General features: G+C 42.4%; 1 protein-coding gene across 1 annotated transcript in view; it reads right to left on the bottom strand.

Moving 5' to 3' along the window:
- Window positions 1-12,224, bottom strand: part of KMT2A (lysine methyltransferase 2A) — a 52,235-nt gene that overhangs the window by 16,880 nt on the left and 23,131 nt on the right. Inside the window, exons 19-26 of the mRNA XM_050922144.1 lie at window positions 11,175-11,281; window positions 10,317-10,454; window positions 8,862-9,020; window positions 8,444-8,561; window positions 8,268-8,346; window positions 7,819-7,979; window positions 5,842-6,030; window positions 545-4,859 (exon numbers count right to left, since the gene is read on the bottom strand). Coding sequence (XP_050778101.1) covers window positions 545-4,859; window positions 5,842-6,030; window positions 7,819-7,979; window positions 8,268-8,346; window positions 8,444-8,561; window positions 8,862-9,020; window positions 10,317-10,454; window positions 11,175-11,281 — 5,266 coding nt within the window. The remainder of the gene's footprint in view (window positions 1-544; window positions 4,860-5,841; window positions 6,031-7,818; window positions 7,980-8,267; window positions 8,347-8,443; window positions 8,562-8,861; window positions 9,021-10,316; window positions 10,455-11,174; window positions 11,282-12,224) is intronic.

The raw sequence follows: 12,224 nt of genomic DNA, 5'->3' as shown, positions 1-12,224 counted from the left end.
CTGGTATTGTGAGTATCATAGTACTTCCATAGGAACATACTAGAGCAGTCTCTTGGTAATGACTTGGAAGAGTGAAACTTCCTCAGACCACCACCATTTCCTGCAACCACCATGTTTTCCTTGCAGCGTTCCAATCCAAGTTCTAATCAGGCCAAATGCTGCCAGATTTTAAGATACAAAGTATATATTGATAGGTCCAAAGTTTCTATCAACATGACAGCTAACCACCAACTAAATTATAGCACAGCTAGAGGTACCGTGTTTGCAAACAACTCTGCTCCCCCAAATAAATGGTTACCAACAGTCTGACAGGGCTGTCAACCATGAATGAAAGCAAAGATTGTGTGTTGACTTCTTTAGAAATCTGCTTTCCTGTCCAGATGTCCACTGATGGCAGTGAATGCTACTCGAGAATTTACTACTAAAGGATTCACTATGAGAAGATAAAAAGGAAATTTAATGTGGGGACAAGTGCAACGAGAGCCAATTTTTACCACTGTTACAAAACCTCAAGGATACACAAAAGCAAACATGTTTCTCTTACCCTGCAGCTGAGACCTCGGATACAGCATTGGCCCCTCTGTCTGGAATGTGTACTTCAGGGGGACTGGTCCACATGTGAGAAGTTTTATGCTTCTTTCCATTCCCTTTGTCTAAAGGCGATTGAATTCGTTTAATTTTTGGCTTCATTTTTGTGGGACCAAGCACTGAGCTACTTGCAGACTGTTGGCCAGATGACGGGGAGCCTCCAGGCGAAGCTGAACTGGCATGCATTACAGTTGAGGAAACCTTGCTTTGCTCAAGTCCTGTGTTGTTAGGAATGTCCACTAGCTGAGGAAAGCTTGACAGCTGAGGTGCTGAAGCAGTGGCAAGGTCCAGCTGGGAAGAAGCATTTTTGATGGCTAAAAGTTGTGTCATATGCTGAAGCTGATAAGGACCTTCTGGGTCAGTGGATGAATGAGCAACTGTCATGCCCATAGTCTGTGCTGAAGGCAATACACATATGCTTGATGCAGCTGTCATTGCTGCTGTAGCTGGAGTTTGCGATGTCCCTAGTTGTGAAAACATCCCAGAACCTGGTGGCAAAGTCATGTGCTGTTCTTGAAGACCAAGGCTTTGCTGACTGGCTTTGATCAAGAGATTGCTTATTGAGCCAAGGTCTCCCAACAATCCAGGGCTAGTTAATGTTACAGAACCCTGTCCCAAAACATGGCCAGGTACTGACCCACCAGTGCTAGGTGCTGCTGTGGCCTGCATGGATACTACATTCAGCATTGATGAATTTGATGCTAGTCCTGACACTGGCCCTGTTGTGAGGTGGCCAGCATCTGGTCCAATAATGCTGGGTGAAGTGCCAACTGCTGCAGCAGGGGCTGCTCCCACGCCTTGGGGCAGCAAAGACGCTTGTTCAAAATACACGACTCCAGACTTAGACCTTTTAATAATATTGGGAACAGTTCTATGGGATGTCGAATTCCCAAGGGTCCCCAAATCTAATGGGCTGTTGGAAAGTTGGGAGGGAGCAAAATTAATCAAAGTCATGTTGGAAACCATATCTGAAGGAGCTATGGCAGAAGGGGCTGCAGACGGAGCTAGCTTTTTATTCTTCCGTGACTGCAGTCGGGATATTGGCCGTTTCTTCACAAGGCCAGAGGTTGGAGTGGTAACTGTAGTGCCAAGGTCTGTCCTCTGGCTTGCTTCAGATACTAAAAGCTGAGGATCAGGAGGTGGTTGTACACCAATAAGGAGACCTGATGCAGGACTGCCAATATTTGGTGGGAAACCACTCTGAGTAGCTGTGGGAAAGGTATGCAAATGCTGGTGATGGGACATAGGCAACAGTCCTTTGCTAGTGGGGGGGAATAAAGACTGAGATGATGGCAGGCTTGGGTTCAATTCCGTAGTCAATGTAAGTGCACTTCCCATGGGCCCTAGTACTGAAGTACTGGTCTCCATTACGCTCTGTGCAGAACTACCAGAAGGAGTCAGCTGTATTTTTTGTGTAACACCATTGGGAAGAGTCTGGAGGACATAGAGAGGCTGCATATTCTGATTGACTACCAGAAGTTTTTCAGTGGCTGGTTTTAGGTGGGGCGGGGTTGTCTGTACTGCAGCATTAGAAATCTGAGATGGACCAGGACTGTCAGTGGAGTTTGGAACATATTTTTGGTTTTGAAGAGGAACAGTAGGCGATACTGGCACTTGGAGTCCAGGGGTACCACTGTTCCTAGTTAAATCCTGGTTGCTGCCATGTCCTGGCTCTACTGAGGCGCAAGGTGGGCTGGCTATGTGCTCTGCATCTATGTGACCCTGGATGAAATGCTCAGGAGTCATATGTCCTTCAGGGCTTGGGTCCACCCCTGGGCTTAAAAGAGTTGCATCCCCTTCACCAGAGGCAGATTTTTCTGTGACTGTAACTCTCTTCTCTCCAGATTCTGTGGAAGGTAAAGCCAGTATAGACCTCTCTCCTGAAGATGAGAGTGAAGACTCTGAAATTACAGCAAGCCTGTTGCGGTTTTGGCTGGGCACAGCAGGACTACGAGTAGTTAGAACGGAGAGATCTGATGGAAGTTCTAAAGGCAACTCAAACTGCTCCTCTGCTGATATAGAGGAAGAAACACTACTATCCACTGGTTCAGCAGTTGGCAGCTGTTGAGAAAACACTTCAAACAAACCCATGTCCTTGCCACGATTACTATCAAGACCTAGCCCTTCCCCAAGCGTTAGAAGTTCAGATGAAGAGGACTCTGGGCTTTCTCCTAAAGCCTGCATCGATGGTGTATTCTTTAGTACAAAGTCCATGATGTCTGAAGGGAGAATGTTTCCACAGTCATCGCTATTGTTATTGTCAGAGTCTGATTTTAGCAGTTCTGTGTTAAAAGTATCCAGTAAGTTCTTATCTGAGGGCGTGCTAGCATGAGCTCTACGGCCTGTGTCCAAGGAACTCAGCTGAGCTTCCAAGGAATCCTGACCCTGTGTTTTAACCCTGCTTACAGAATGGCAATTATCAATCTTTGGGTCAGTCTTATGGCCAGTAGAGCTCTTGGTGACCTGTACTTTCTCTCCAGCTTCTTCAGCTCGATCAAGCTTTAAGTTTTCAGTCCCATTTTCTTTGCCACTTCTTTTGGTTACCTGATTTACTTTTCTTGTTGTTGCTGTAACACTTGTATCACTTTCTGTTCCATCATCCACACCATCTAATTGGGAAATTTTGGGAAGATTGCACTGCTCTTCCTCCTTGAATAAATTATGGGATCCAAGCCTGTCTTCTGCACTTGAGGAAACCACTGTCCTGGTGAAATTGTAGTAGTACAAGTCATCTTCATCTGAAGTACTTAAGTCATCTGCACCATCTACTTGTCCTTCTGCAGACCTCTTTCCTCGCTTCTTCCCAGTGGAGTTGCTGTAAAATGGAATGTCTTCCTCTCCATAAGATCTCACACCATACAAAGGAGTTAATCCAAAGAACATGTTAGATCTTGCCCGAGCACTTCGCCGGGGATACCTCCGCTTGTAGGAACCATCTTCCTGCGCTTTAGTTCCATCTTGAAGCATCAAGTTTCTGTCTTCAACAGGCAGATTCGGATAAGAATTATTTTGAGATTCCTGGGTAGGGGTATCACTTGGACTACCCTGGACAACAGAACCATCTCCTTGGCTTTCAGAAGTTGAAGACAGCTCTATCAAAGCAGTTGGTTCTGCACCCTTACTCTGCGATTCGGCATCACTTTCTTTCTGTGCATTTTTCGATTGGCTTTCACTTTCCATCTTGAGAGGAGTCAGGGTTACTTTAACTGTGCGTTTTCTAGGAGCCTGTGCTTCTTTTGAGGCCACTTCAACTTGCACCAGTGGAGCTTTAGATGCCCCTTGTGTAGGTGGAGACTTATCCCCCGTTTTCTCAGCAGAAACATTACTACACAAACTCTGACTAATCTGTTCAGTTGCCAAAACCTGACTGATGAATTCTGGTTTTAAGCTTCCTTCATCACAGGCTGTCAATTGACTCGAGTCTGTAAAAGTTTTTACAGAATGTTTCTCTTTGAAAGTGTCTTTTGTTAACTTTTTTCCTTTCTGTCGCCTGTCTCTGCAAGCAGAAACCACATGGTCACTTGCTGCAGAAGATCTGCTACTTATTCCAGTAGGCTTAAAGTTCTTTCCATCTATGTCTTCAACAGAAGGGATTTTTTCTGGTTGTATGAGGTCCATATGTAGGTCCCTCTCTTTCCTTGGGCCTCTCTGATGGAAAGATGGAAAGAGCATTGTCTCTCTGGAAGAAAGTGTTGCAGAAGAAGGTTCTTGAAAAGTTCCCTTTTTATTAATGTTTAATTCTATGCCTGATGCACTGAGCACTTGGGTGGACATTTTAAGATTCCCAGATGAAGCCAAGCTATGAGCTGAAGAATCTGAGTCCTTTGAGCTCAACAATTTTGTCTTCTCTCCCTTTGAAGATGTGATTTTGGAGGTCAACTCTGAACTGGTAGAGTGTTTTACTTCTGAAGACTGAGATCCACCCAAATGATAAATTTTACTTCCACTTGTAGCTACCGTTCTTGGAGAGCTTGAAGAGTTAGGGCTATTTTGAGCTAAAGCACTTGGAGCACTTAAATTCACTGACCCTTTGAAGTTGTCTATATTTTTTGAGCTTGATTCATGCTCTGAAGAGGATCCAATACTAGATACTCCAGGCACAGTGTGTCTGGAGTAAGTGTTCCCAACTCTGGTGGGAAAAATCATTCGGAGTTTTGACTGCTGTGACAAAGAGGAGGTACTGTGTCTCCTAGAGCCAATGCTTCTAAGTCCAGATGATAATAAAGGATCTCCCACTGTTACTATTTCATGGGTCATTGGCGTAGGACTTCCTGAAGAGAAAAAGAAGGAAAAAAAATACAGTGAAACAATATGGGTATCACATAGTCAACACATACATGCAATTTGATTATACAAACGATGCACATACCTAAGAAATTCAACAAACATGTTTCAGAAAAACTGTCAAATTAAAAATGAAGAAATAAGACTGAAGATACATATTCCTCAAAAATCAGTCTCTTTGTAAATATCCAATATTGTCAGCTCTGCATCTTTTGAAGCTAAAGGTTGATAATTTCTGAATTATATCCTGTAGGGTTCGATGCTATACAATTTCAAGTCTCTGAAATGCAAGAACTAATTCTGATTTACAAACACATCATAAAAGTTAAACAAATGAATTCAAAATAACTCTGAAGTATTATTTTACCTGCTGCCCCTCACTGCTGGCAACATTACACACGTTAATATCAGAGCATACTAGTTTCAGGATAACTGAAGAGGATTACTATCTTGTCTTTAAAAGTAAATTTGAACTGATGCTTAATGTAGGTTTTCAACACACTTGGGAAATAATTCAGTAAGTATGCCCTCTTTTTGACTAAAACTGAACTTTGATATATCTTTCATCCAAAGGATTTCAAAGCTTTTTATAAAAGATTCTACAAATGCTTTTTAAACAACACATGATCACCACACAAAAGAAGTAGATCACCCAAGATACTGAAACTCTGAGTCTCACTAAAAAGTGCCATTTAAAGTTTTTGGGACTTTAATAAGCCAAAACTATGATCACTGCTGGGAGCTATGACAATTCTAGAGCCTTTTCCTGGGCATATTTTTGTTTTGAGTATGCAGTCCTTGACAAATAATCTCTCCTGCATGTTCCCCAGACACTCTATTCTTCCCTCATGCTCCATTTTGCACTATCATCTCCACAACAAGCAAACTGAGTATCTAAAGTGAGCAGAACTTCTGAGAAACAAAGCATGAGAGAGACACAAAAACAATGAAAGAAAGGCAGCACAATACCTGCAGAGGGCAAAGGCCTAGACCCAGGAGACCGCTGTGTTAGGGGAAAGATTGGTGTCCTGATCCTGGGACCTTTTGAGATCAGAGGATAGTAACAGGAACTGGAGGTCTGAGAACGCAGAGGACGATCTGGAGATGGAGGGTTTGCCATTTCTGGTGTATTTCGACTCTCCTTGGATAGGGTTTCTGCTGCAGAGTAAGAATAATAAAAATTCAGACATTAAAAACTAAAACCCTGGACCATCTGTTGCTGACAAGTTTCACTCAGAGAAGTCAAGATACATTTTTTAAACAAAACATAAAATCACTGACATCTTGTATTAGATCCTCAGGAAGTAATAGTCTAATTTCTCGCTCCAAAATACGTTTTTTCAGCTGAAACACTTAAACAAAAAACACACAACGTAAAACTCATTTATGACCCATCCATGTGGCAGCTTCACTAATACTTTGTCCTGGAGTAATGACCTTGTCTTTTTACATGTCAATAAAGCCTCATGAACATCTTTGCCACTACAGTAATAAGAAAGTCTCCTGATTCCCAAACCTTGGCTATAACTACCTACTTAGGTACTCAGTGAAGCAATGTGTACAAGAGGGATGTATATTCTGGTGTGCTCCAATTGCTCCATGTAGACATACTGACATACTCTAAAAGGTGTTCAATGCCCACTGATGTAGTTCTTTCTGAAACACTACTATGTTAACATGCACTAGGAACCTCTTAGAAAGCATTGGCAGTGTCTACATGGGGCAGTTAGAGAGCAACGCTTTTGATCATTCTGCAATTTACACCAGCCCAGTGCACACTGCCACAGTGTCTAGACAAACCCTTACTCTGCCCTTCTATCCACAGACTTGCGCTACAGTCAAAGTCCTCATGTACTCTTCAGCAAGATTGACTGCAATTCTACAGTAAGGCTCAAAGGATTCTGCTGCAGCAGTCGTGGGGCAGCAAACTTAAAATTTTGTGGCAACTGTAGTTAAATGAAAAATGGAGGATTTAAATAATTTGGTTTTGATCTAAATGGCCAAGGACCTGCCTATCTGAGAAACAGTCTCTTCTTGTGCAATACTGCCACAGCTGTGATCAAGGGAGACTTGAACTGGAGCCCCAAGGTGATAGAATATTTTCAGAGAGATTCAGTGCTTTGGGAGCTATCCTTACTCTAGGTCAGAACAGCTAGGTTCAGCTGATCTTCAAGGGCCAATACAAGGCTCATCTGAATACTCAGGCTTTTGGGGATGTAGGGCTTGAAGAGGAGAGGAATTTTATTGGAAATTGCTGGTGCATTTAGCTGATTTCAGGTTGTTTTTCATTTTTGTCAGACGTGCCTAAAATAATAAGACAGATACCCTTTTGTGTATGTTTTTAATATACTGCAGGTTTTTGTACAGACAACGCATAACTGCATTGTAGAAGTTGTCTGGAAGTGAAGCTGGAGGTTTTGACAGCTTGGAAGGAGGTGACTGAGGCTGTCAGCATCTGTGGAAGAGTAGGAAGCAGTCTGGAATTATGGAACAGGCACAGCAGTTAGCGGATTTTGCTAAAACTAACAGCAGTGAAATATTTACCAATATTGACATTTAAACCATAATTTTTGGTTTCAGAGTTAACACCCCGTGACAAATGGGTCAGTTCACAACTCTCAGAGCTATTGTGTCAGGCTATCTGAAGACTGGAAGGCAATGCTGCATCAGCTTAGGTTCGAGTTTCCAAGACTACCTATGCAACCATGAGTCCCAGAAACAAATTTTTTAAAATAAAATCGTAAGATACTGGAGCACACTTCTGCAGCACAGAGGGTATTCTGTGTCAAGTTCCAAGTCCAAGAACACACAGGACACTGAGCACAGGGCAAAAAATTCACTTTTTGGAATCTCTCTCACCAGCTTACTAAAAATCATGAGCCACACGGTTGAGGAAAAAAAATATACAGAGGATTTGCCACTAGAAAAGTATCTTAAGAGACTTGCCTGTTGGGGGTGCTGGACTATGAGCAATTGTTCTGTTCTCATCATGCTCTACAGTGCTATTGATATCTGGCTCTATGATAGGAGGTCGACATTCCATGATCTTACAAGTATACACACAGCGCTTCCGAGCATCTGTTGTGCTCCAGTACACCCTGGAACACCTGGAAAATATTTAGAAAGTAAAATAAATTGTGTCACTAATGTAGAGAGAGACCTCCACATTCCTGTCTTCAGTTCTCATCTTCTCAAAACTATGGAGGCTATATGCTTCCTGTACTATTTGGAATCATCCCAGCCAAATCCCAAGGTTCTTGAGCAGTTTTTGCTCAAGCAAGCTACAATCAGCTTCAACGCAAATTTCCCTGAATAAAGACCTATCGATCGAGCCCATAACTGATAAGAGTCTAGTACAGCAAGATCTACCTAATGATGAAACAGTTTATACTTACTGATAACCAATGGGGAACAGCTTGTCTTCACAGTCTGACAGATCATTCAGAATTCCTAAGCAGTCTATAGTCATTGAACCTAAACCAGAAAGAGGACAAGAAGGGTTCTAGAAGAGAGAGGAGATCAGATTCCAGCACCAAAAGACAGAACAAACGCTAAGAGACACAGGCCTTACCAATCATCATGTGGATGTTTTCTGACTCCAGCCCACTAAGAAATTTTCTTCTCAAACTGATCCCTTCAAAGTCCACAAAAACTCTTCTAAGAACTTCAAACCCATTCTCCGGTACCACCTAGAGCAAGAACGCCCCCAAGCAACACATTACTTTTAAAGGAAACACGCATGTTTCACCCAACCTCGCTCAATGGATACTTGATTTGGTCTCTCAGACGGGGCTGTGTGGAGACTTATACAGCACTTGCCACATGTATCCAGAGCTATTAGTCACATCAGTAACCTCTCTTCCACACTAGTGTGTCAGGTCCTTACTTTCATGAAGAGTACATTCACCTAAACCTTTTAAGAAATAAAAATGCTTATTGCTACAGTTCTCCCAAGCCTTGGGCAAAAAGGGGTATGAGTGTGATCTCACCTCTCCTTTGATCAAGTCACGATGCCGCTGGCAGTACACTTTCTTATCATCCAGAAAGACACAGTTCTTGGCTCGGGAGCACATGAAGTGATAGTTGCTAGTGCAGGAAGTAAGGCAGCAGCCTACTGTGGCGCCTGACTTTTGGCAGAACTCGCATCTCTACAAAGCCAAAGCATGGAAAAATTACAAAGACGTCTTTTTGAACAAATCTTCCTTTCACAGACTGAAAAAGGGGTTTAAGACTTTGAATGAGCTTATGTTAATCAAAGTTAAAAATTATACAAATGAGTTATTCTGCATAGGCTCATACCCAAAAACCCATCCACAGGAGACAGCGCACATGTGCAGGGGGGGTTGTGTTTGCACTGGAGAAAGAAAAAAATTCCCTGAAGACCATACTATTTTCCACCTAAACTCTGGGTCCCTCAAAATCCAAAGAGGTTATCCTGCTTACCCTTCAGGACAAGAACCACACAGGTATTCTTGGATGAAGCCTGCACAATTGTGCATGTGCAGCCCTGACCTAGAAATGGCAACTACTCCCTCCTGTGGGGCTTGCTGCTGGCCAAAATACAGGCACAATTTATCGCTATTTCTGAAGTTTTAATATGAAAACCATTGTTTAGGGGGAAATGATGCAATACCAAGATTTGGCCAGATTACTTCAATTTGATTTGTCCAATTGCCTTCAGCCCCATTTCCTTTCTTCTAGAAAGAAAGCAGCCACTGCATCACAATAAGAAGGTTAGTTCATTTTCCAAGTCTGGTCAGAATTGAGAAAAACCTTTTGCAGAGTTTATTACGATGTCTCTCTCTGTAAGCGAGATCTTTAAAAAGTAACCAACCTATACTGGATTTTATGAACATCCTCAAATGGCAAGCAGCCATTTCAGCTCAGTCAATATCTTATATTGAACTAACACTCTTTAGCCCTGTTATCCTAGAATTTTGATCTAGGAATAGTGTCTCTCTCTTACCCAAGCCTCACTAGAGTCAAGGCAAATGCAGACAGAAATGAACCAGAAAGACCTAACTATATATAGCAGCAGTTCTCAGACTGTGGGTCAGGACCCCAAAGTGGGTTGCAAACCCATTTTAATGTGTTAGACTTGCTGGGGCCTGGGGCTGAACTCACAAATAATTTGTTCATGGGAGAGTCCCCTGTAAAATTCTCAGTCCATAAAGCGTTGCCCTCATATTACAAGCAAATTAACCCTTTGGTCTCCAACATTTTTCTATACCAGGAGTTCACACTGCATCAGGAGGAAAAGTAGGTTTTCAAATGCCAGCCTAAGGACTAGTTAGGGAACATACTCTATGTTACAGACAGTGGTAAAACTTAAAATCAGAAATCAGATTAATAATAGGAAGGGAGAGGAGGGAAAAAACCCACAAGAATTCCCTTAGATGGACTCCAGTCTCAACCCTAACCAAGCCACATTTGCTTATACTCACCAACTGCTTCCCTCTGATCACAGCCATGTGTACATTTTTCAGAGACCCATCATCATCCTCAAACACTTCTGCTGACCATAAAGCACAGTTTACATGTGTCCATTCATTCTGGCCAATGTACAGGAGACGTCCTGCATCCTAAAGAAAAACATGTAATACACAGTTTTTCAAAGTTTCCTTAGGACAGTGGTTTTCAATCTTTTTTCATTTGCAGACTCCTAAAAATTTTGATGGGAGGTGTGCACTCCTTTCGAAATCTTAGACATTTCAACGAAGGTTGAAAACCACTGTCCTAAAGTACAGCAATGCATAAAGATCCCAGCAAACTTCTACTTGCACTGGATTTCACTCCACCCAAAAAGGAAGTTTAGCAAATTAGCAGTAATATCAGTTTCAAAAAAAAGGACAGCCTAAATAGTAGTAGTAGTAGCTCCAATTTTAACCTGTTACATGCTCCACAGTACTCAACGTGCTGAAAAATTAAATTTTTGTTTCTACAGGTTTTCTGTCTGTGTTCCAGAATCAGATATTTCATTGGAAATAAATGCAGCTCATAATTTCCCTCTATGCATTATTTGGTGAACTTGTATCAAAAGAGTGACTCTTAAAATGCCAAAAACAAATAATAATAATAATAATAATAATTAAAATTTGGAATTAAAACCAAACCACACTTCCTGATCAAAACCAGGCTTAAAGACAAAGGTTTTTTTGACCTAATGAAGCAATACTATTTTAATATTAACTACGAACAGAGAAATCAGTAACCATCTATCCTGTTATCAACGGCAGCTCAAAAGGCCAATCCACTGTCACAGTCTGTCACTACTGTAGAGAGAGTGCTGTGCAGGTACTTACGTTAGCACTATCATCACCGTATTTCAGACAGAGTGCACACTGCCTATTGTCTTCCACATCAGGAGGTGGATTAAGTTCAGGGCTATCCTCCCGGCTTCTATCAGAGCCTTACAGCAAAAAGAAAGAATGTTTATTCTTGGCAACTGGTTCTTAAAGATAGAGTGGGGGAGGGAAATATTTGTTTAGAAAACTTGTCAGTTTAAGAGTTTTAAGTGCACAAATGTAGAAGAGTCAAATAGCAGCATATGCAGCATTCATTACTAGCCTGAGTGTTTTAAACCAGAGAGTAGGGTCAGTAAGGCAGAACTCAGGGGCTATAGGGCCACTTTCTGGGGAGAAATGAACATGATACTGGCCATGGCTCAGCAGAGGAATCCCAGACAACTGTTCAGGTTAAGATATTTTATGGTGTTCCTTCACAGCCTCCTTTCAGGCCAGGTACATCTATGTATTTGTCTCTTCCTGGCCCAGAAGAGACAGGTAGAGGGACCAGTAGAATGTCAGGTCTCACATCTAGTCCCCTGACCTTCCTCTCCTCATGGGCAGGGAGAGAAAAAAGATGAAGAAAAGACAGCCACCACCCCAAGGGCTGAGGCTTCCTGTGCAATAGTCTCATGCTATAGGGCAGCTCCCATGACCAATTAGAGCCTCCTTTGATCTCACTTGTGGCGTCTATCCTTGCAGCTCCTGGTGTCCTTAATGGAGCCGCTCTTCTTCTGCCTCTGCACTGCTCTGCAACTTCATGTTGCCTTCTGTATCGTGTCCCTGACACTCTCCTCTCCTCTCTGCCTCCCACCCCAGCAACCTATGTCTTGCTGCCTGCTTCTCCTCTCCCTACAGCCGGCCCCTGTGCCCAGTTTATTTGAGTGGAGCTGCCAAGATCCTGGATGTGCCTCAATCAGCTCTGTCAAACAGCAAATATGCTCATTGCTTGATAAGGTTTGAACTAGCAAGAGATCATGAAACCATTCACAGATTATTCAAATATACCCAAGAGTTCTCTCAAAGAATGAACATGTACAAGTCCCTGTGTGGAGCTAATGCAGTCTA

Source organism: Gopherus flavomarginatus, chromosome 13 (genome assembly GCF_025201925.1).
Source record: "Gopherus flavomarginatus isolate rGopFla2 chromosome 13, rGopFla2.mat.asm, whole genome shotgun sequence".
Lineage (NCBI taxonomy): Eukaryota > Metazoa > Chordata > Testudines > Testudinidae > Gopherus > Gopherus flavomarginatus.
This window is presented reverse-complemented; position numbering and strand designations above follow the sequence as displayed.